General features: G+C 38.1%; 1 protein-coding gene across 1 annotated transcript; it reads left to right on the top strand.

Annotated features, from left to right (window-relative positions):
- Positions 1-1,167: 1,167 nt before the first annotated feature.
- Positions 1,168-21,657, top strand: anapc1 (anaphase promoting complex subunit 1). The gene is made up of 54 exons (XM_055162646.1): positions 1,168-1,350; positions 2,099-2,338; positions 2,433-2,597; positions 2,828-2,870; positions 2,952-3,052; positions 3,125-3,207; positions 3,337-3,410; positions 3,468-3,613; positions 3,680-3,840; positions 3,969-4,100; positions 4,200-4,415; positions 4,509-4,604; positions 4,902-4,995; positions 5,115-5,180; positions 5,265-5,405; positions 5,555-5,698; positions 5,854-5,914; positions 6,504-6,559; positions 6,665-6,796; positions 6,889-6,963; positions 7,050-7,124; positions 7,203-7,372; positions 8,581-8,672; positions 8,886-9,034; positions 10,154-10,232; positions 10,363-10,396; positions 10,578-10,622; positions 10,720-10,793; positions 10,869-11,047; positions 11,152-11,238; positions 11,302-11,441; positions 11,534-11,652; positions 11,829-11,959; positions 12,046-12,186; positions 12,481-12,633; positions 12,707-12,788; positions 12,878-12,969; positions 13,947-14,081; positions 14,175-14,257; positions 14,512-14,590; positions 14,671-14,745; positions 14,950-14,999; positions 15,110-15,260; positions 15,829-16,025; positions 16,659-16,745; positions 16,918-17,035; positions 18,025-18,102; positions 18,178-18,245; positions 18,324-18,462; positions 18,868-18,954; positions 19,461-19,556; positions 20,332-20,521; positions 20,983-21,114; positions 21,196-21,657. The coding sequence occupies exons 2-54, from the start codon at positions 2,123-2,125 to the stop codon at positions 21,321-21,323; spliced, it is 5,937 nt and encodes a 1,978-aa protein (XP_055018621.1). The 5' UTR covers positions 1,168-1,350; positions 2,099-2,122; the 3' UTR covers positions 21,324-21,657.
- The last annotated feature ends 467 nt before the right edge of the window (positions 21,658-22,124 follow it).

Here is a 22,124-nt window from a genome sequence, read left to right as displayed (position 1 = left end):
TTTTTAAGACAATTTGTAGCCAAATATATAATCAGATAAAAACATAATTGCTTTTAACTCTTCACTATAAAGAATTTCTCCTCAGATAAGTAGGCTACTGTCACTCTGACCTGATAATGTAGCCGAGGCCCTAAACACACTGCACAGTCAGGTCTAAAACAACCGACGGAATAGGCTTGTGTTTACCGTACAGGCTGACCACGGCAAACGCGAGGATTTCAAAAGTAAATTAAATTTCAAAGCCATAATTGGCAGTCTTTCTGGACCGGGGCTCTTTCAAACGATAACCTACATAACTTCCCCATTAACACCTTGTGCTAATGGTAATTGCACAACAACTACAACATGCTTTCTATGTATGCTGATGGGGACCCGCACCTACGCTCTCGTAGAGCGTCAAACAAAAAACAAAAACAAAAAAAAAAACAAAAAAAAAAGGTTGGATTCTATTTTTTGAAATCCACGCGCGCAGGACGTGCAGCTCCACGCGCGCAGGACGTGCAGCTCCATACGCGAGCTTAGCGTGTGCAGTATGGGCATCCTCATTCACTTTTTACACCTTCTAAAAAATACGTGTTTAAAACATGCTGTTTTTAGCTTGCGTAGGTCGAAATATGCGTGCATGCAGTGTGTCCCAGGCCTTATGGCATTATTTGCTTATTTTGTTCACACTACAATATATGGTTGGTTGATACTATATTAACCAAGGCAAAATGTTCTCTGCACAATCCACAGGGTGGTTATTTAACTTCAAATGTGTTAGAGTTGTCTGAATCAATTAGGGTCCACTTCCACATGTTGGCCTAAATATAAATTTAATCTGGTTTCTTCCTGAAACTCTGATAAGATCCACTAGCCGTTGTTTATAGTTAATTTCTAAAATGTGCTCAAGCAGTGAATGCCTAGACTCTGCCTGTAGGAATAATTTCAACTTCTATTTTCTATTTTAAACCAAATACATCACTTTTTATAGTAGACTATTGAAGGGCAATTAGATTATTCATTGTAGTCTCTTGAAATTAATTAGCATCAGTGCCTTTCTGAGCATGGGTATGAGAGGTTTACGGTATCTAAGCAACCATCCCTACCATCCCGACGCACTGACGTCGCTCCTCCTCTGAAACGTCTCTGCTGATTGGTTGAGCCGAGCAGGAAGAGGATGTCGGGACATCAAGATGTCCGCGCTCATTTGAAAACCTGCCGTAGCCAAAATATTAGTTTGACATTTCAACATTGTGCTTCATATGCGTTTTAAAACTTCACGCTTGTTTTCAGTAACATCGTGAAGCCTAAGTTGTACACATAGTATAAGGACGCGACGACAAAGGCCAGTATATTCCTTATTATCAGGTTTGTCTCGTATTATTATTTCCCATAGCTAGCGATGTTAGCACTAGCCCAAGTTAATGATATTATAGCAGTATATAGCCTAGTATCGGAATAACCACAGGTGTCTTTGCACCTTAACTTTGCGTAATATGCTGTTAACTAATCTCTGAGTATAATTTAAGGAACGTGAGGACTTAGCGATTATAATAGAAATTAATACAAGTAGCCTTGTTGAGTATGAATTAAATCCTAAAGTTAGTACATGCAATTTACATTTCAATTTGGGCATTATACAAATATGGAAGCCTGCTTCGACAAATTTAAGATGCACAGGGTGCATAACAGATCACAACATTAAACGTTTTCTTGTCTGGTTCCTTTACAAATAATTATACTCAATTCTCTATTGTTGTTGCCAGTGTCATTGATTTTCATTGTGCGTGTTTGATTAAAAATGTTTTAATATTGCAGTGTGGGAATTAGGGATGCATCAACAATATTCACTAGTCTAATAATACTGAACCATTCAGTCCAACCAAGAAAAAGGTTAGGCTAAGCATGCCATATTTTAGCAAATACAGGAAGAAAACGGCTCTATAAAGGCATATTTTGCTAAATCTAGAACAGAAAATACATGTCTTTTTATTCTTTTGAGGCCTAAATTGTTTAAAATCATATCAGTATCAGTGTGAGTCATGTATCAAATTGTGAGGGAAGTGTACTGTTGCATTCCTAATGTAAATTTACATTTTACACTTTCTTTTCTTAGAAATAATGCTGAAATCTGGAACTCATGTCGGAAGTCGTGTATGAAGAGACAGTCACAATGATTGCCGCAGGGGAATTGCAGTCATTTATCCCATTTGGCCGTGAGCACTGCAGGAACCATCCCAACGCCTTCAACCTGCAGCTTAGAGAGCTCCAGCCTGCCTCAGAGCTCTGGTCGTCTGATGGTGCCGCTGGCCTGGTAGGGTCCCTGCAAGAAGTCAGTCTACATGAAAGAGACAGGGTGAGAGGCTACAACTTGAAATAAAATGTTGAAAGTGCTGGAATATATTTGCCCTGTGGTAATATTTCTGATGCCATGAATGTGCTGTTAACAGGAATGTTGGCAGCTAAGAAAAGGCTGGGCTGGGCCTCAACAGGAGGATGTAGATTTTGAAGAGGAACTCTACACAGCTGGAAATGTCGTTGTTTGGAGTCAAGGCAGCAGTACACAGGCGTCCAGTGTCTATAAAGCCTTTACTGTAGACAGTCTAGTGCAGAAGGTTGGTATTTTCACATCTTTGTTAGGCAATAGACCCCCAAGAAACCTTTTTGAATCCAACTATTGTCAGTTCATATTCTTATTGTTGTTGTATGACCCTTATTTGCATTTGGTCGTCCATGTAGGTGTTATTAATGAATAAACATTGCACCCAGGGGCAAAGAAACTTGAATCTCTATAAAGCCACTATAACTAATTTCAAGTAGTAATGGAAATAATTATTATTTACAGGCACTGTGGTGTGACTTTGCTGTTCCACAGACTAAGAAAGATGGTATAACATCTCAAATATCCATTTGTGACATCCATTTTGACTGATTTGAATAACTAAATCAATTCTTTTTCAAAACTTCAGCAGAGGAAGAGGTGGAACACACTGTGTGTATCATGCAGAGCAGCTGTATCAATGTCCACACTGTGACAGGCAAAGACTTTATTTCCCCACTGCCCTTCCAGGTAAGACAAAATATATTTGCTGTATTTTTGCCTATTACATACTCCTTCAGAAATATTTTATATTTTATAAAGGTGTCTGATGTTTGGCCAACAAAGTTTGGACTTGTGTTGGAAAGGAAAAACACAACATCTGATTCTCAGCTCAACACTCCATGGTATGTTAATATTCAAATGTATGTAAGGAGCAAGGTTATTAAAGATGATCTTTTTCATCTTTTGGGAGTATTGGTATTATTATATTTATATGGTATTATTTTTGTTACATGAGCTCATTTGTTTTTCAGCGAACCTCTACCCACAGTCTTTAGCATGATGCACCCTCTTGATGAGATAGCGCCAGTTGTGTGCAAACCAACAGGTAAAACAAACCAATTTATGTCATGCACTATAATTTATACTTAATCTTTTTTGTCAGCTCTCTTTGAAGGGAGCCGTGTACAGTATGTGTTTGACACTGCAATGAAGATAGTGTTTAGCAGCTCTGAGCCCTCAATGATGGTCTCATATGACACTGTGCAAGGAACTCACTCTGTATGGGCCCTGCGCAAAGTCACACAGGATGTAAGTTATTGCAAACTGCATGAAAAATTATAAATACTGCTTTTAACATTTAAACTTTTAACTCAGGAGAAGAACACAGTCCTTAGATGCCCTTCTGAGCCTCCAGTTGGCACCCCCATTGGTGTGATGGCTTCTAGTTTTTTAACTTCTCATTTGCGAAATATTTCACGTTTGGACTCTCCTGGAGGTCCAGGTGGAACTGGTCATGGCCCCTCAACAGGCCCGAGGTGATGCACAGATAGCAAAACATAAGAGACTTCTTTGTTTAATTTATGGAATTTTTATCTATTAGGACAAGATATAAAACAACTTTGTCTTAATAAAGAATCAAATTTACTGTTTAATTCCTGTATAGTTGTACTGTTGGTACCAGCTCCCCTCTTCACTACAGTGTTCTGCATGGCCACCAAAGCAGGATTTTGATGTCCTCCCCGGGATTTCACTCTCGCATCAGTTCACCGAGTATTTCCAATATGGCTGCTTTGAGGTAGATTTGAGCAATATTGCATAAAGATTGAAAGTAGTTGTGCAAGACGAACAATAACAATTTTCTCCTTGATATTTTTATCCCTCCTTCTCACTGTAGTCGAGCACACTCCCCGGGCATGGCAGCTCCTTCTTTATCGGGCACAGCCCGCTTTAACACCTCTTTCCATAGCCCCAACCCAAGAGCACATGGCCTGTTGCCGTCTCCCAACACCACAGTGAATGACACTTTGCTGGTCCCTGAGATGGAGCCCATCATACCAGACCTGTGCCTGGAGCAGCTGTGGAGTGAACCCTTATCATCTGGGAGCCATAGGTACAGCAAATAACAATCAAAATAATCACGGCATGCTTGTTCATACATTTTTAATTTCAAAATTTTATTTCTCAATGACCCACTTTACTGTAGAGAAATGAGCAGCCAGGCTTCAAAGGTCTTCCTGACATCGGACCTTTGTGAGAATAAGTACCTCTGTTTGCTGGTTGAATCACATCAACAGCTCAGGTAAACAATAACACGTAATAATTCTCTTATTAACCCTGTGAGCAAATAATGGGAGTAGATGTCACTGAGAGTATATATTTTTAATATTTTATCTTTATATCATGCACAGAAAATAACAGAATATGATGTACATGTAGTTCACCCTCACATGTTTCTGTGGTAACAATTGCAAAAACACACAGGCAACACACAGTGGCTAAAAATTATACATTTAAACCCCCACGTTGCTCTAAGGGTTAATGGGGCATTGTTTACAAATAGAAAGCAGTTATTTCTGATCTTTTTATTATGTTTCAGGTGTATCAAGTTTATTGAAAGCAATAATGATACGTCTCAGTTTATTTTTGCTTCAGTCACTGCCATTCCTGCTAAGGACGCAGCTCCTCTTGAGGTATGCCACTAAACACTACTACAAATACACACAACAACCTTAACTGCTAAATGTGTTTCAAATTGCCTTAAAAGTTCAACTGTACATACTTTAAAATAATAAGCTTTTGGAACTTTTAGAACATAGATGCAATGCTTGTGCTGGAGACCTGTGGAAGCCTGGTGCTTTACACTGGGGTCACCAGGGTTAGTAAATTCAGTTTGTTTAACATAATAATTTAGTGCTGTGTTCACCATAAAACTAAATGTATACCTTATTTTTATTTACAGATCAGTAAAGTGTTTGTCCCAGGACTTTTGGGTCCTACCTTCAGCATGTCCAACCATAGCTCTCATCTCACACCAGGCCCAGGTGACAATGTTAGCACACCTGCTAATGCAGGAAGCAGACATCTCCAAAGACTGGATGAGGTATGATAGATTCTTGGTTTAAAATATAAGTGTGCATTTCTTTTCCATAGTTGAATAAGTCAGGAATTTACTTGCAATACATTTAGTCCATCTTTATAAAGATGTAATTATATTAACCTTATTTATTTTGGTCTTTGTCCCCTTTTAAGGCGGCAATGCCTTCTCCAGTGTCTGAACTGAGAAGGCCTCATATTAAACATCATGAAGCTTCATTTATGGATGATTACCCCTTCCAGCAAGCGACCCCCCACATAAGCGCTCTGCGAGACCCTGTGTGCAACCGAGTTTCTCTAGTAAGTCAAAGTTTACTATTTGCTAAATAGAGTAATTTTAGAATGATGGTGACACTATACTGTACATTTGCACCATAACCAGCACACCTTAAACTTTGGAACTGTAACCTGTTGCTTAAAATTAAAGTAATAATGAATACTAAATATCTCTTCAGGAATTAAGCAATGGCACAATACTAAGGATACCCATCCCAGAGATTGCTACTTCTGAACTCGGTGAGATTCCACACTTGCCCCCCATTAAAATAGCAAATAGCTCATATAAATAATTGTGTATCTTTTGTTGGACAAATAATCAAATTATATGGAGGTGTGTGAAGGAAATGAAATGTATGTTCCCATTAGCGTGTGTGTGGGAAGTAATGGCTTGTGAATCAATCCAGTCAAGGTTTAGTTAACTCGATAAGAAATTGTGTACTAATTAGTTATAACTAATGCACTAGCATCTATATCTTTGTATAAGCATTTATCAGCCCGAATTGCTTCTTGGTTATTTGAAATTGACTGTGGAATAATAATACAATATAGGTTAAATATGAATGTGGTGTGTAAACTAGTGGTTGAACTAGATAGTATTTAATATTGAAGCTCATCTAGTACCTCCCTTTGTACTGACTTTTGTCTGAGTAAAAATTCCCAAATATATGTTAAAGTGACATGCAAGGCTTTCCTCCATTAGTTAAACTATAATTTCTAACAGTAGTTAAATTAAGATGCCTAGTAAACAGATTCTGTATAGTTTTTTTTTTACTACTTTAATGTTGTTGGAATATAATTCTTTTTGTTTGTGATGTGTTTCTTTTAGTAAGAAAATGCCTTAAGGCTATTCGCTTCATCCTTCCTAAAGAAGCTGCTATGAAAGTTGGTGTTTTTACTTGTCTTATCAAAATATTAAAATAATTAAATGCAATTTAATTGAAACTGAATTTTGGACGTAAACATTGTAACAGATGGAATTATCTTTAGGTTTTGGTGAAATGGTATACCATTTACAATGCTCCAGGTGGTCCTAGTACCCATTCAGAGTGGAACATGTTTGTGACATGTTTCATGACTCTTATGGGCTACAATACTGAGCGGCTGGCGTGGACTCGCAACGTGAGTGTTTTTGCTTCATGGCTTAAAAAATCACAACTATAACATTTCATTGTTTATCTTGCCCTTGCGTTCAACCCAATTTTCTTTGACAGCTTCAATTTGAAGTGCCCCTCTCTCCTGTGATTGCTGCCAAGAAGGCTCGACCTTCAGACGGAGGCTCCGATGAGGTCTGTGTGATGATTGTATAGATCTATGTATGTATATATGTAATTTTGATGTGCTAAAATGTCTAAATGTCTGTAAAACGCTGCAGGATTGGGACTATTTGCTGGGTTCTCACTATCATTGCCAAATGATTTCACAGCCAGTTTTTGCATCACCAGAGTCTGTGGGTATTTTTAGTACAAGTTAAAAGAGATGTATATGACAAATGTATTAACCTGTTTTTGTATAACTCTCAACATAGGTGTCTTCTCCCACTGGCCCGCCACCAAAGTTGGACAGTTCGGCTCCGCTATTTCCTCACATTCCAGCTCTTTTTTATGTTCTGCACTTGATCTATCAGGAGCTTTTGCTGGATGAGCTGCAGAGAGCTAGTGCATCCTCACTGCTCTGTCTGTTGCAACAACTGGCCCGGTAAATGTCTGTCCGCTCAGTCATATAGTTGTAGACATATTGGCGATTTTTGACATTTGTTGTTAAAATCAATTTTGTGCTTTTTTTTTTTTTTTTTTTTAGTTTTCAGACAATCTTAAAACTTTTTTTGTCAGTGTTTCCTAATGTGTGCATTGTGTCACCTTGGTAACTGCCACATGTATTTCTAATGGTGGAGTGTCTAGCACACCCCCAACATGATGTTGGTGCAAAATATCAATCGCTGGATTTCAAATGGCATCACATCATTCTATAAGTCAGTATTATTTAATACAGATGGGGGCAGCTAAAATTAATATTGTTAAAATGGCACTATTCCTGGTAGAACAGGGAGTTCTTGGGTCTAGTCAGTAAGAGAAATTACCAGGTTTCGCATTCTGAAAACCACTAATACTAGACATTTGTGAGATTGATTGCTGTAATTAGTAACAAGGACAGTGGTCATCAGAGATTAAGTGGATAAAATATTTTATTTTAGTTTAAATGTTTCATATATTATTATCATCATTATTTATTTTTGGTCTAACAGGAAATGCATGCCTTAAACATATTACATCGTGCTCCAACCAAATTTGATTACACTTTAACTAGAACTATAATTCACCATTTACAGCCTTTATAAAGCATGAAGTAAGTCTAATTAATAATGAAAAAAATTGTTTCTGGCTTTGTAAGTACTTAATTAATACCCTAAACCCTTAATAAAGTTGTTACTATGACTGAAGCATTCTTTATACACTTGTTCTTTATCAATTAAGTCTTTTTTCATGCTTTGTTAAGGATAATTAAGGTGTATTAATTATTAATTAGTAAAGGTGTTACCCATAATTATTTTGATTGCATTAATTGAATATACTCATGTAACCCCCCCTCCAAAAAAACACCATAACAGAACATGTGATTTTAAATAAAACATAAATGTGTTGGAGATTCTAATTTCCTCTTCAGGATTAAACATTATTGATTTGTTGAGAGGGAATCGTAATTGAACTCCACCTGCTAATTGCTAAGAGACATGTTCTTAATCACAAGTGCAACCCCTTTTAGGCCTGATTGATTACTTTTAGAGATTCATTATATATTTACCGTGCTCAAGGGCCTTGATGTGGTTTATACTATTAACAAATGTATTAATGTACTTCTCCTTTCACATTTGTACATCCGAAGACATCATACAGTTTTTCTTACAGGGACCTACAATTGGATTCATATGTGGATCTGTATTGGAGAGACTACCCCTCATTAATTAGATGCTTCAGTGAGAGCTGCCTCGTGGACCAGGGTAAGACCCATTTACTCTAGTGATGGTAACGAGGCAGGAAACAGGCAAGACAGATCATCAAAGGTCAAGATGGTCTGGTGCTGTTGGCTGTCTACAACTGTGACTCCCAATTCACACTGCCTTTTCTTACTCACAATTTATTTTACCTCTCTGTTATATACTGTTTTTTTTTTTTTTTTACATTTTCAGTTTTATTTCTTTTTTTGTCCTCAGGTCAAAATAATCAGATGCATCGCCCATCCTTTTTGAGGGAGGACCCACCGTGTGTGTTCAACTGGCTCAGCAGCTGTTTAAGAGGAGAGGAGGTGCCTCCTTTTCCCTACCTGCCCAACATCTGTCAGAGGACTAAGCTGATTGTTTTGGTATGGATACAGGCTTTTGTTTATGTTTGGCATACGTCTAAGTTTGACACCAGTAAATTATATGTTATAGGTTATTATATAAAGGCTTAACATATTAATTTCTTTCATGATACAAAAGTCTTTCCTGTGTAGCACACAAATTGTAACATAATTGTGGCCTGATTATATATTGACTTTTTTTCTTTCTGTTTATTATATTTATCAGCTAAAAAACAGACAAACGTACATTTACATGTGAAGATCTCTGCAAAACAAAGCACACAAAAAAGTATATTAAATATGAAAAAAGATTTAAAAAATGCAAAAATCATATTAAAAATAGGGATTATATTATCATATCTAACTGTATATTAACAGATTTCTGTTTCAGATTTTTGTAGTTAGGGGCAATATATTGAAATATTATCTTATTATATCTTGTTCTGAAGAAATGCAAAATGAGAACATTGTATATATCATCTGTAAATAAAATACATTTACTGTAGAAGGGCTGTAATCAATGTAACAAGGGTACTAAGTGATATTTCTGCCTTCTTGGGGTTAAATTCATGCTCCATTCATATTACATGTGCTACCAAGTCACCCACAGTCACACTTAAGCACGTTCCCAATGCGGTGTCAAAACATTGACTGAATATCATATTTGAGATGATGCAAATAAAAGGGTAAAAAAATCAGTTTATTGAACTTGGTAAGCCAATCTGTAAATGTTATCAGGATGTTTAGCACTATTAGTACTCTGTCGTCATTTCCACAGAAAGTGTTTTTATCTGAACATTAACAATTATTCTCAGTGTAATAGACTGTATGTACAGGTATGTAATGGTGGTTGGTTGTTCTTTCTACACTATTTATTATAAAAATAGTGCTAAGTTGAGATCTCTTCAAAATAAAAATGTGTTGCTATACTTGTATTTCCTTTTGTGTTGCCATTAGGGGTTATGGTTAAATTAGTTGAGACTTACAGCCCAATACTGTGAACTTCAAACCACAGACCTTTTGTGGCTCTTCAATGTCACCTGAATATTTTCTTTTAAATTTGATTTACATTTTCTCCTGTTTTTGTGGTCTACTTGTAGCATTCATTAATTTATTTTTTTGTCCTTATTCTCTCTCCAGAGTTATGCTCTGTACATCACTGGAGATGAAAATGCGACATCAACACATATGTCCAAATATCTTGTCAAACTCTCTGCTGGTGAGTGTTCGGAGCCAGATACGTGTACATGTGAAGTTATTATCAACTAGCTCTTATTTACTACCCATGCCATATTTATGATTAATTCTTGTACAATTACACTAAACATATTCATGTCTTTTAATTAAAGGTCACAAGTTCATCAACGAGCCAAACTACAGACGGTAAAAAAAATATTTCAACTTAAAGGTGCACTATGTAACTTTTGTACCACCAGGCCAAGTTACAAGTCAGATCTGTGGAAAGCTGACCCTGATCATTGTAGAGTACACTGTTTTTTGAGCAATAGACAAGCACATAAAAGCAACATAAATGCGCTTAATGCCATACTGTGAAAAATTTCAGGCAAAACAATGAGGACAAGCAGTTCGCATACCCTCCACCAAAAAGGTTACATAAGGCACCATTTCAGTACTGTTATTTTTGTATATTTTATATTGTTTATTTTTGTGTTGTTGTAGGTTTTAATCCTACCTGTTCTTTTTAGGCAAAGTAGTGTTCACATGAAGTTTTCTTCAGAGAGTCTGGCTGAGCAGTTGGTAGTCTGGCTTACCTCTGAAGGTAGCAGTTTGGGTAAATGTAACTTTAAGAGGAAAGTTGGGAGCTTTGTTAATAAAATAGCTTTTCTTGTTTTAGCTTTCACCCTAAAAGATCTAGAGTCTGTTCCTTTTGGTGTCGCACTTCCTATCAGAGAAGCAATTTACCGCTGCCGTGAGCAACCGTGTTCTGATTGGTCAGAAGAAGTCTGTTTATTGATCGGACGTCAGGATCTCACAAAACAAGCACACAAGATGACCTTGGCCAAGAGCAAAAGTGTAAAAATACATCATCTTTGTACCTGCATTTTATACAGATATGACATTATATAACGTATCTTTTCTTTCTGATCCTGATCCTTCACATAAAAATAACCCTGTAGTCTGTAGGCTCTGGCCTGTCTTTGGAACCTCCAGCCTCTACAGAAGTAGATGGGGAAGAGGATGGGATGTCAGATATAATTCACGAGGTACCAGATCCTTGTGCATTTTTACACTGGGTCCTCAGCTGGATGTAACTCTGCCCTTTTTAGGTCACAGGACTGATCTGGAGTCAAGACCTCCGGGTCCAAGAAGTGAGACGGCTTCTGCAGAGCTCCAGGCCAGTGCGGGTCAGCGTTGTTCAGTTGCCTGAAGTTTCAGACCATGAATACATAGAGGAAAAGGAAAACAAGTTCGTCACTGGTTGATTTTATATATTTTTTTTGCGAAATTAATTTATGTTTTGTTTTGTCAAATTTTTTCTTGATTTATTTTTTGTGTCAGGCTTCTGCAGTTATGCCAGCGAACTATGTCTCTTCCTGTTGGACGAGGCCTGTTTACTCTCTTCTCTTATCATCCTGTACCAACAGAGCCATTACCTGTGCCAAAACTCAACCTCACTGGTTGGTATCATTAGCTTGTTGTCTTCAACTTCATACTAATCATATTCTTTTCTGATACAGTTTAAAAACCTGTAAAACGTCTTGCATAAAACAAACAATACATCCATATATTGCTGAAAGAAAATAATTTTTATTCATTTTCATAATTTTTATGGATTCTTTTGATTTTCCACCAGGACGAGCCCCTCCCAGAAATGCCATGGTTGATCTGAATAGTGGAAACATAGATGTTCCTCCCAATATGACTAGCTGGCCCAGTTTTCATAATGGAGTTGCTGCTGGCCTCAAAATAGCTCCAGCCTCACAGGTCAGCCTCATGATCACTGAGCTGCTTGCTCTTTAATATTTGCTGTGCAAACTTTGTTTTACAATTTACATGTGTTTGTTTTTAAGGTGGACTCAGCTTGGATAGCCTACAACAAACCGAAAAGCCCAGAGTTGGCCAATGAGTATGCAGGTTTTCTTATGGCGCTGGGGCTCAATGGACACCTGACAAAGTTGGCCACACTCAACATACATGACTACCTCACAAAGGTATCCCACATACAAAGTGTATAAAGACAATTCAGCCGAAAGGTTTAATTATAAAAAAGCTGACACTGGAAACAATAAGCACTGCTTGACTCATTACATGCTTTATAAAAGCTGAAGTTTACTTGTAACTTCCTCACACCCATGCTTTGTGCAATGTAATAGACATTGCAGGGGTTTGTCCCATATTCTTAATTAGCTGATCCTGATCTAGACTGCTTCACTAATGAGTGTGCCAGCTGGTACAGTCCTTGTGTCCTCTGCTGGCTCTCATATTGTGAGTCTTTATTTTTGCAGGGCCATGAGATGACCAGCATTGGGCTCTTACTGGGTGTGTCAGCTGCCAAACTGGGCACAATGGACATGTCTGTGACAAGACTGTTGAGTATTCACATCCCTGCTCTTCTGCCACCAACCTCCACAGAACTGGACGTCCCTCACAATGTGCAGGTAAGTTGTTCACAATATATACACTTTTGTGTAATAAAAAATATTTCTTAATTTGTTATTATATTTTTTGCAGGTTGCAGCTGTGATTGGAATTGGTCTTGTGTATCAAGGAACAGGCCATAGGCACAATGCTGAAGTCTTATTGTCTGAGATAGGTAAATCAATGCCCTTAACATGTAATGGTTTTATTTATGCAAAATTTAACACAATAGTGTTGAACTGTGCTCAATGATGCTGCTTACAGGACGACCTCCTGGTCCGGAGATGGAGTACTGTACTGACAGAGAGTCCTATTCCCTTGCAGCTGGTCTGGCCCTGGGCATGGTCTGCTTGGGGGTGTGTTTTCCTCCTTTTGCAAATCCATATTTTAAAATTGCATTTGGGGCCGGTCAAGCGGTAACGGAGGGAAACAGGGGCAGATTTTTACATTCAAATATCTCTTATTCAGAAACTAGAGGGACTATTGAAATAAGTAAGGTATCAGAATGTAGGAAAGAGTTAACACTCCAACAGGGTAAAGTTAACCCTGCGATATTCTTTCAAGTTGTTGACAAAAAATTTTAAAACTCATGTTGGTAACGGAGGGAATGAAATATGCAGCACTTTTTGGGCAATAAATACAAACAGCGATAACTAGCGGTTCTCACTTACATATCCTTAACAAACTGGTTTGAATATTTGCTTCATATAGTTTTCTACCATATGGTATAAGATTAGGTTGAAAAACTCTTACTTTTTGAGTAATGAGATTTTTTATTAAGAAAGGTCATGGTAACGGAGGGAAAAGTAATGGAGGGAAAATTGTGCAAGCAAGTAGAAGGTGCATGATTTTGCATAATTTGTCAGCTTTTTTCTTCTGAATACTTTAATATTACTTTAAAATGAAAGGTAACTATTTCTATAATATATGTCAGTCCTTTCAAGCTAATTTTTATCATTTTAAATACTTTTTTTTTTGAAAAATCATCAACAATTCAAAGATTGAATAACACAAGATATGATGAATGACATCAATTTATTTACATGATTTGCAGGTCTTTGAAATTTGGGAAATAATTTTTGTTCCATGTTTCATACATGGTACGTTTAAAACATATGTAACTTTAGAACCAAATATGGTACAGAAAAAAGGTAAACAGTTTCATAAACTAGAGTACATTTGCTATCTGTTGAATACATCTTTATATCGGATGCATTAACTTGAATTTTTGGCCTTGCTGTATACTTCTGCTTGACCGGGCCCATTTCTGTTTTTCATGAATCCATGTTTCAATGTTTGTGCCCTTGTTTATTCTTGCCCTTTTTGCTTGCAGCATGGAAGTAACTTGATCGGCATGACAGACTTGAATGTGCCCGAGCAGTTGTATCAGTACATGGTGGGGGGCCACCGGAGAGCACAGGCTGGAGCCAGTCGGGAGAGACACAAATCACCCAGCTACCAGATCAAGGTACATGGACATATGCGTTATTCACTCTGCTCTCTGAGCACATGCCAAAATATCCCTTTTCCCCGAAAAAGCCTTAAAATACTCTTGTTACAGGAGGGAGACACCATCAATGTTGATGTCACTTGTCCAGGAGCTACACTGGCTCTTGCCATGATTTATCTCAAAACCAACAACCGGTAAGAATCCTTCATCATGAATTCAAAAGCTTTATGATTATCCTATGGTCATTATTTTTGATTTGGTGCCAACACGGTGCCCAAACAGGAAAACAAAGTAGACCATCCTAACCTGTCACTCGGCATATCTCTATTACGTTCATTTTAAAGCTGCCTGCTTTTGGTCAAGAGGTTCCTATTTTCTTGTCAGACTTGGGATGCTTTATATTAACACCTTCTTGTGTCTTCCTGAATTTTTGTGCTTTCTTCCTCAGGTCGATAGCTGATTGGCTGAAGCCTCCAGACACTTGGTTTCTTCTGGACTTCATCAAACCAGAGTTCCTGCTGCTGCGGGTGAGTCCTATATGACTCATGTGTTTTTCTCACCTCGCCTTTAATATAATTCGACTGTTCTTTCCCATTTTTGGTTTCAGACTCTGGCGAGGTGTATTATCATGTGGGATGAGATACTCCCAAATGCAGAATGGGTGAAAAGTAACATACCTCAGGTGAGAAACATAAATTATTGGACATATGTATACATGGATAAATATTCTCTTTGTAGGTCTAACACATATCCACATCTTGATTTACCCTTGCATACAGTATGTTATGGGTAGAAATCTTACATATATATTTTTCATTTGTAATAATTATGTAAACTACGTTATAGGGATTAGGATTTATGAATGTATGTCTCCCTATCTGTTTAGATTATGAGGGGGACATTGCCCTCAGAAGACATCAACATGGAGACAATGACGTAAGTATTCTACCACTCTCAGACCCACACTGTAAATAATGATTAATGTTTTGCCTTTGTAAAGTCACTGAAACTCATATTTTTCTATAACTGTAATTTTTCGGTTGAAGTCAAGCCCAGGACTACATCACAGCTGGGGCGTGCATGGCACTGGGACTGCGTTTTGCTGGTTCTGCAAACTCTGATGCTTTTGATTGTCTTTATGAGTTTGCTCAAACGTTCATGAAGCACATCATGACCTTTTCTGGAACAAATGCAGTGGTAAGTTGAATTGTATTTTTCTATTTACATTAAAAGTTTGCTATGTAACTTTTTTGTCCAAGGGTCTACCACTTGCTTGTTTCCATGGAGATATTATAGCTTTATCTGGAATTAATTAAACTTGTAGCTAGCTTGTGTTTATTTAATTACAGGTATTTTTTAAAAATCCACTGGATATGCATTCTTACTATGAGCTCGCTCCCCTCTCCAGCCAGTATACATTGTAAAAGCAACACTTTGAGACCACTGTGCACTGCGTACAATGAACTATTAAGTATTTTATGAATTGTAAACCTGTAAAAAGTCAGTCGACAATGTAGTGGTGGTCTACTCAGCTACACTTTGTTTTTCAAAAGAAACTGTTTGAAAGCTGTATGCATGCCTGAAAATTCAAGCAACTGAATACTAGCATTGTGCCAAAGAGTTTACAATTACATATATTTAAAAACCTACCCCCACTATGCATAGTTTGAAAATCTAGTACCCAGCTGTAATGCCATTAAAGGTGTTAGGATAACGTACTTCACTATTATACTAATCTTGCTCTGCCCTGTCTTCACTAATGAAGCAGACAGGCTTCTACAATCTTCAGACTGGACTGTCCATGATCCTGCTGGCCATGTCCATGGTCATGGCTGGCACTGGGAACCTGAAAGTGTTGCAGCTTTGCCGGTTCTTTCATAAGCGAACAGGTGGAGAGATGAACTATGGATTTCACATGGCTCACCACATGGCTCTGGGGCTGCTCTTCCTCGGAGGTGGAAGGTAAAAACATGTCAATTTATAAATCTGGTTGGTGACTCAGTCACTAAACACGCCAATGTTGCATAAACCGCATTTTCAGATTTGATCAGATTAACCTTTTAATTTAAATTCATTCACTTTAGCTGCTCTGCCTGTGACCGAATGCTCTTTTTGTGTATTTTTGCACTAATTGTAATTTGAATGTGAAGCAGGGTCTGCCAAGGTTAGTTTAGGTCGGGTAACAGGGTCATTTAATATCATTGTTTATTTCTCCTTTTGACTTTTGGATATCCAACCTTTCGCTTGGTTTATTCAGTTCAGCCTGTATCTTTATTATTTTCACCTCATTTGTTAGTCATATTTGCATTCCCTCTTCTATTCTCCAATTATTAGGCCAGAGCTGAGGAACAAATTAAAATGTAAAAAGTAATAAAACAGCATAAATCAAGTAGAAAACCAGACTGAACACGCCAGTGACTGGTATTGGAAAAGTTGAACTTTTGGACATTTAATTTTGAGTGAAGACTAAAATACTAAAAGATAACTTGGTAGCACCATCTCAAAAATACATTTTACAGTAGTGGGAGACCAGCTCAAAAAAAGTCAAAAGTCACAAAAGTATGTAATTCTGAAAAAATCTTTTTTCATTTTTAGGTACAGCCTGAGTACCTCCAATTCAGCAATAGCTGCTCTGTTGTGTGCCTTATATCCACACTTCCCTGCCCACAGTACAGATAACCGGTAAGACATGCTATATTGTTTAGCTAACATCAGAGTTGGCAGTCTATAGAGTGACATGGTCATATACAGTCGCTGGTCTGTTAGAGGTGCAGATATGAACAAAGAAGATGACATCCACATAGCATAATACACTGACTGAATGTTGAATGTTGAGTTGAATGTTCTTGTTCAGTTACCATCTCCAGGCTTTGCGGCACTTGGCAGTTCTGGCTGCTGAGCCCCGTCTACTGGTCCCAGTGGATGTGGACTCCCTTAAACCCTGCTATGCTCTCCTGGAAGTCACCTACAAGGCAAGTGTCCCATATCACCTTATCATCAGCTGAGGTACTGCAGCATCTTACAACTGAAGGGAAATAAGCATATCGCCCATAATACCTAATAGTTTTTGTTTTCAAAGTTTAAGACCAAGCTCAAGGTTTGCTATCCCCTATTGGAGAGATTTCCTTTGGATCATAGGGGTTGCTTTTATTCAAGGCAAGGCAAGTTTATTTGTAGAGCACAATTCGTACACAAAGTAATTCAAAGTGCTTTACAGAATAAGAAACACATTAAAGTCACAATAAAAACAAATCAAAACATAAATAATCAATGGAATGAAAACCTATCAGTCATATGCACAGTTAAGCAGAACCGCTTTGAGCCTGGATTTAAACAGCGTCAAAGTAGAGGCCTGTCTCACATGTTCAGGAAGACTGTTCCAGGTTTTAGCTGTGTGAACCTGAAATGCTGACTCTGTGTGTTTAGTTCTGACTCTGAGCACCAGCAGGAGGCCGGTCCCTGAGGTCCTCAGAGTGTGAGATGGTTCATATGGCACTAACATGTCAGAGATGTACTTTGGTGCTCAGCCATGAAGAGATTTGTACACTAGCAGAGCTGCTTTAAAGTCTATTCTCTGAGCCACAGGAAGCCAGTTCATACACACAAGACAGAAGAAACAAACTTTCATGAAATAGACAAATAATGACACATTCCAACATAAATTAAATGTAAATAATGTCATTTGGGTAGCAGTATAAAGTCACATATCTCAAATGTTGCACTGTCTCCACATTTCCACTACCATTATGCCATTACTTAGAAGCAGATATATACCTGTATGCCATAACAATAATTATTCTATTAAAACTCAGAATAGCTTTATACATGTTGTCTGAAAGTTATTTTTGTTAATTTGGTTTAATGCAGTTTCTGTCTAAAATCCACATACCAGTGCAATTTCTTTCTTTGTCCTGAAATATGCAAAAGCTTGTCACTGAACAGTGTTCCATGTGTCTTTCAGGAAACTAAATGGTACGATGAAACAACAGTGGAACTGATGGCTCCTACGATGCTCCCTGAGCTTCACCTCCTAAAGAGGGTAAAAACATTTTTACAATAACACAGTGGTTCTGCCACAATGTACGAATGTGCTCATTTAGCTCTAATTGATCAGGTTAAGGTGAAAGGCCCTCGTTATTGGGAACTGTCGGTGGATCTCAGCAAAGAAACACAACATCTAAAGTAAGTCACTACCTTCAGACATAGAGCTTGTTCACATGCAGAAGTGGCTCTTGCTGATTAGAAGACTCTTTTCTACAGATCGATCCTGTCCAGAGACGGTGTGTTATACGTCAAACTGCGAGCTGGACAGTTGCCTTACAAAGATGACCCACAGGGATGGAAGAGTTTACTTGCTTCATCAGTCAACCATCGGCTCTCTGGGGCGGGAGCATTTAAGGTGAACTTAACTGGAGGTAGTGGCAAACTGAACAAGCCACTAGTTAACTTGAAGGAGATGCTTTGTTTTGTGCTGTTGTATGTGCTGTGACGCAGGTGGACTAATTTGAGATCAGTTTGCATCAGCGACAACTTATAACTAGAGGTGGTCTCCAGAGGCCTGGGCTGGCAGGTTGTCACTACAGGTTCAGCCGGCGCTTGTGCATTTGACAGACTATAACTGCTTTTCTGTGCCCCAGTCTATGCTGTCAATACCCTTGAACTGAGTCCACAGGGAGGAAAAGATCATTTTACCCCCTCAACCCACTGTCCTATTTCCTCTCATTGTGCACTCATCTGTGTTTTCTTATTGTAAGCTTTCTGTATGGACACAGTAACACCTGGTGTTTTTTTTTTTTCTCTGCAGCCTGGAGCCATCTCTACATTGACCTCTGACCCTGTTCTGGTGTCCTTTGCTGAGCTGTTTTGTAAAAACTCAGAAGGAATGAAACATGTGAGTTAAACACAAGACAGATGTATATTTGCATATATGGCTCAGTGGACATGACGACACTTGAACACATGTGGTTATGAACACACATACAGCCATACAAACTGCTCCCATGACCTGTATTGTATAGCACCTCTCCTATTTTCTGAGTATAGTCTGCTATGGATTGGCTGAGGCAGGTTAATTGCTTGTATAGCACACTGTCTGACATAGAAATGGAAGAAAATTGCTCTGTGGCGTAACGTTTGATAATTGAATTTACAGTGAACACATATACACACTGTTGGTGTTTATCTCCTTTATCAGTTTAGTCTCCTCTCACTCCTGTTTTGTTTTATTAACATCTTATACCCGTTCTCAAAAATAATTGCTAGATTTAGTTGTCGTCTGGGAGATAATTCACTGTGAAATGTACTGTGATGCAGCTCCATAGATTTGAATGGCCCAGTGTATAGGTTTATTTTCATGGCATAATTTTGTTTCCTGGTGCTTTCTGTGTGTTTGAGCAGAGAGAAGAAACTTTGGTCTTGTTCTCTGCGATGCTGTATGAGTGTGTGACACAGGAATGTCCTGAGATGCTGCCCACATATATCGCCATTGAGCAGGTAAAGTAATGGGATTTAGTTTGTGAAAAAATACTTGTGTTTTTACAATCAATATCAACCAAGTTACACCTGCTGCACTTTCGAAATAACACAATAACTCATCTCAGACAATAGTTACAGTGTTATATTTGTACTAGGTCACTTTTCTGGTGGAGGGTCTGCCACCTGCTTTTCTCCATGAATCTCTCCATTGAGATGCACAGGTGACGCTACCAGGCAAAGTTACAGGTCAGATCTGTGGAGGAGTGACCCCGCTCACATTAAGAATGCAATTCAAGATATATCAATTTAATGCCATTCTGTGGAACATTCCACTAACATCCATGGAGACAAGCAGGTGACAGACGCTTCACCTCTACTTATCATTCAGTACATTATAGAATGGATGGAACAATACTTTTTGGTGGTGAGTGTTTATTGTGAGGACTTTTTCTTTGCACTAATGGAAAATTTGTGGATATCCCTTTCTGCAATATGATAAGATCTGAGCCATAGAAAGTTGAATTATGAACCAAAATTATAAACTAGTGCTGCATTCTACTATTTATTCATTGCAGCCCAACAGTATTTAACAATATTGTACAAGAAGTCTTTTTGAGGGATAATTATACTTTATCATTTATTGTCTATAGTTACTTCAATAATATATCGCACTTCAAAATGTATTATCATGACAGGCCTACCTCCACCAGGAAAGTTACATAGTGCACCTTTAAATCATTGACTGGAATAACTTACCATATAATAAGAGGTGCTTTTGTGTATTTGGTCTCAGGCAGTGGGGGCACTGCGTCAGGGGGCTCTCCTGCAGACCTTCCCTCTGTGGCAGCTGCGTTTGGTCCTGGAGCTCTGGGACAGTCGGCTGCTCAGGGGCTCCGACAGTCGCCATGGTGCCCTGCTCACCTCCGAGTTCCTCCCGGTCATGAAAAACATGGTGGATGTGATTTTGGACAAGTGGCTTAAAGGTGGGGAGATGAAAGCACTGGTAAACATTTGCAGTTGTGAAAATGATGCAGAGTTTAGCACAAAACCTCAAGACAAAAAACATATGATTTCTGTTGATGTTAACGCCTTTATATTTAGAGTTTGGGTTTGTTTTGACTTGTTTCCTAATGATGGGTGTAACACAGAGATTGTTGTATGTAAACTAAACTTGCATTCCTGCACGTCTACAAGCTTTTACACTACTATACACTTTTACTTTACTTTACTTTACTATGAAAACTAAATGCATATGCAACTAACACAGCTAAATGCATTTATTGCCTCAAATGCTTTTATTATCAAAAAATTACATATTTTATTAAACATAAGTGTGGAAGTTATCATTGATCAATTTATGAATGTAATTTCCATCAAGTTGTGAAGCCCATTGATATTATTGTGTATGTGAGGTATTATGATAAATATGGGTTTGTGCATATAGACAACACTTCAGTGGTGAAGTCCTACATGATGGGGGAGAGCTTTCCTAAAGATGTCCAGTGTCTGGTGTTGGCCTGCTTTCTGGTCTACAGGTCCATCCCCTACATGAAAAACACTCACTCTCACCTGGAAGGTAATATCACATTAACTGTACCCAGTGCACTTGTACAAAGTTACAATAAAATGTTTTTAATCTTTCCCAACTTCTGTGTAGGCTGCAGTTCAATGGGAGACTTGATTTCTCGCAGCAGTGAGTTGGGGATCCCTCTCAGAGACCTGCTGAGGCTGGCTCCTCTACTGCTGGGCTCCGCGACTGGGCTGCCCTCCCTCCTGGGCTTTTGACTCACCTGACTCGCCTGTGCGCTGCTTCATGAAGAATGGCGCCTGGAGTCAGAATATGATGCAGGTCTGGACAAACTTTGCCTCTAAGAGGTTTACAGCCACAAACAGAAGCAATTTGTTTTAAAACATTATTTCTGTCATACATTTGTCTGCATGCTTCTGCACTATGGTTGTCATTCTTGGTTTTAACCTTATAATTGTAAGTCCATTGTAAACAAACCATAAAAAATAAATATGTATTGACTTTGAATTACTGAATTTTAAATAATGCAAATACACGTCTTTAGTCTAACTTGGTATTATAAAGTAAATAAAAACAGTCTGTTTAATCACATCCCTAGATTCCCTTCTTTCAACTTCCCCATTCTACATTTGCCAGAGAAAATCGTTATCCTTCTAGGATGGAAATTGTTACACCAAACAAACTGCCTATTTTTTCCCCATCCAACTCCAAAGTGATAATATGACAACAGCTTTTTTGAATCATATTTGCACTAATCAATATGAACATTTATACATATTACCATTTCAATTGGCCATTACTTGAGACCAGTGTGAGAAATTAGATTAAGATCAAAAAGGTTTAAGAAATCACAATGTGGATACAGTTATGTGAACTATATTTAAAGAAGATGCATTATGTTTTGTTGATGAACTTTCACATATGTATATAATTTTTTACCTTTTGTTCATTTGTAGAAAGCAATGGTGGTCTAAACCAATTAAGTCTTAGAAACAGGTCCATTGACTTCCTGCTCAAAATGGCAAAAACAGATTCTCTGCTCCAGGTCCCGCCTTTTC

Source organism: Boleophthalmus pectinirostris, unplaced genomic scaffold, assembly GCF_026225935.1.
Source record: "Boleophthalmus pectinirostris isolate CB_2022bp ecotype Guang Dong unplaced genomic scaffold, ASM2622593v1 HiC_scaffold_5, whole genome shotgun sequence".
NCBI lineage: Eukaryota > Metazoa > Chordata > Actinopteri > Gobiiformes > Gobiidae > Boleophthalmus > Boleophthalmus pectinirostris.
Note: the sequence above shows the minus strand (reverse complement) of the source record. Positions and strands in the feature narration are given on the sequence as shown.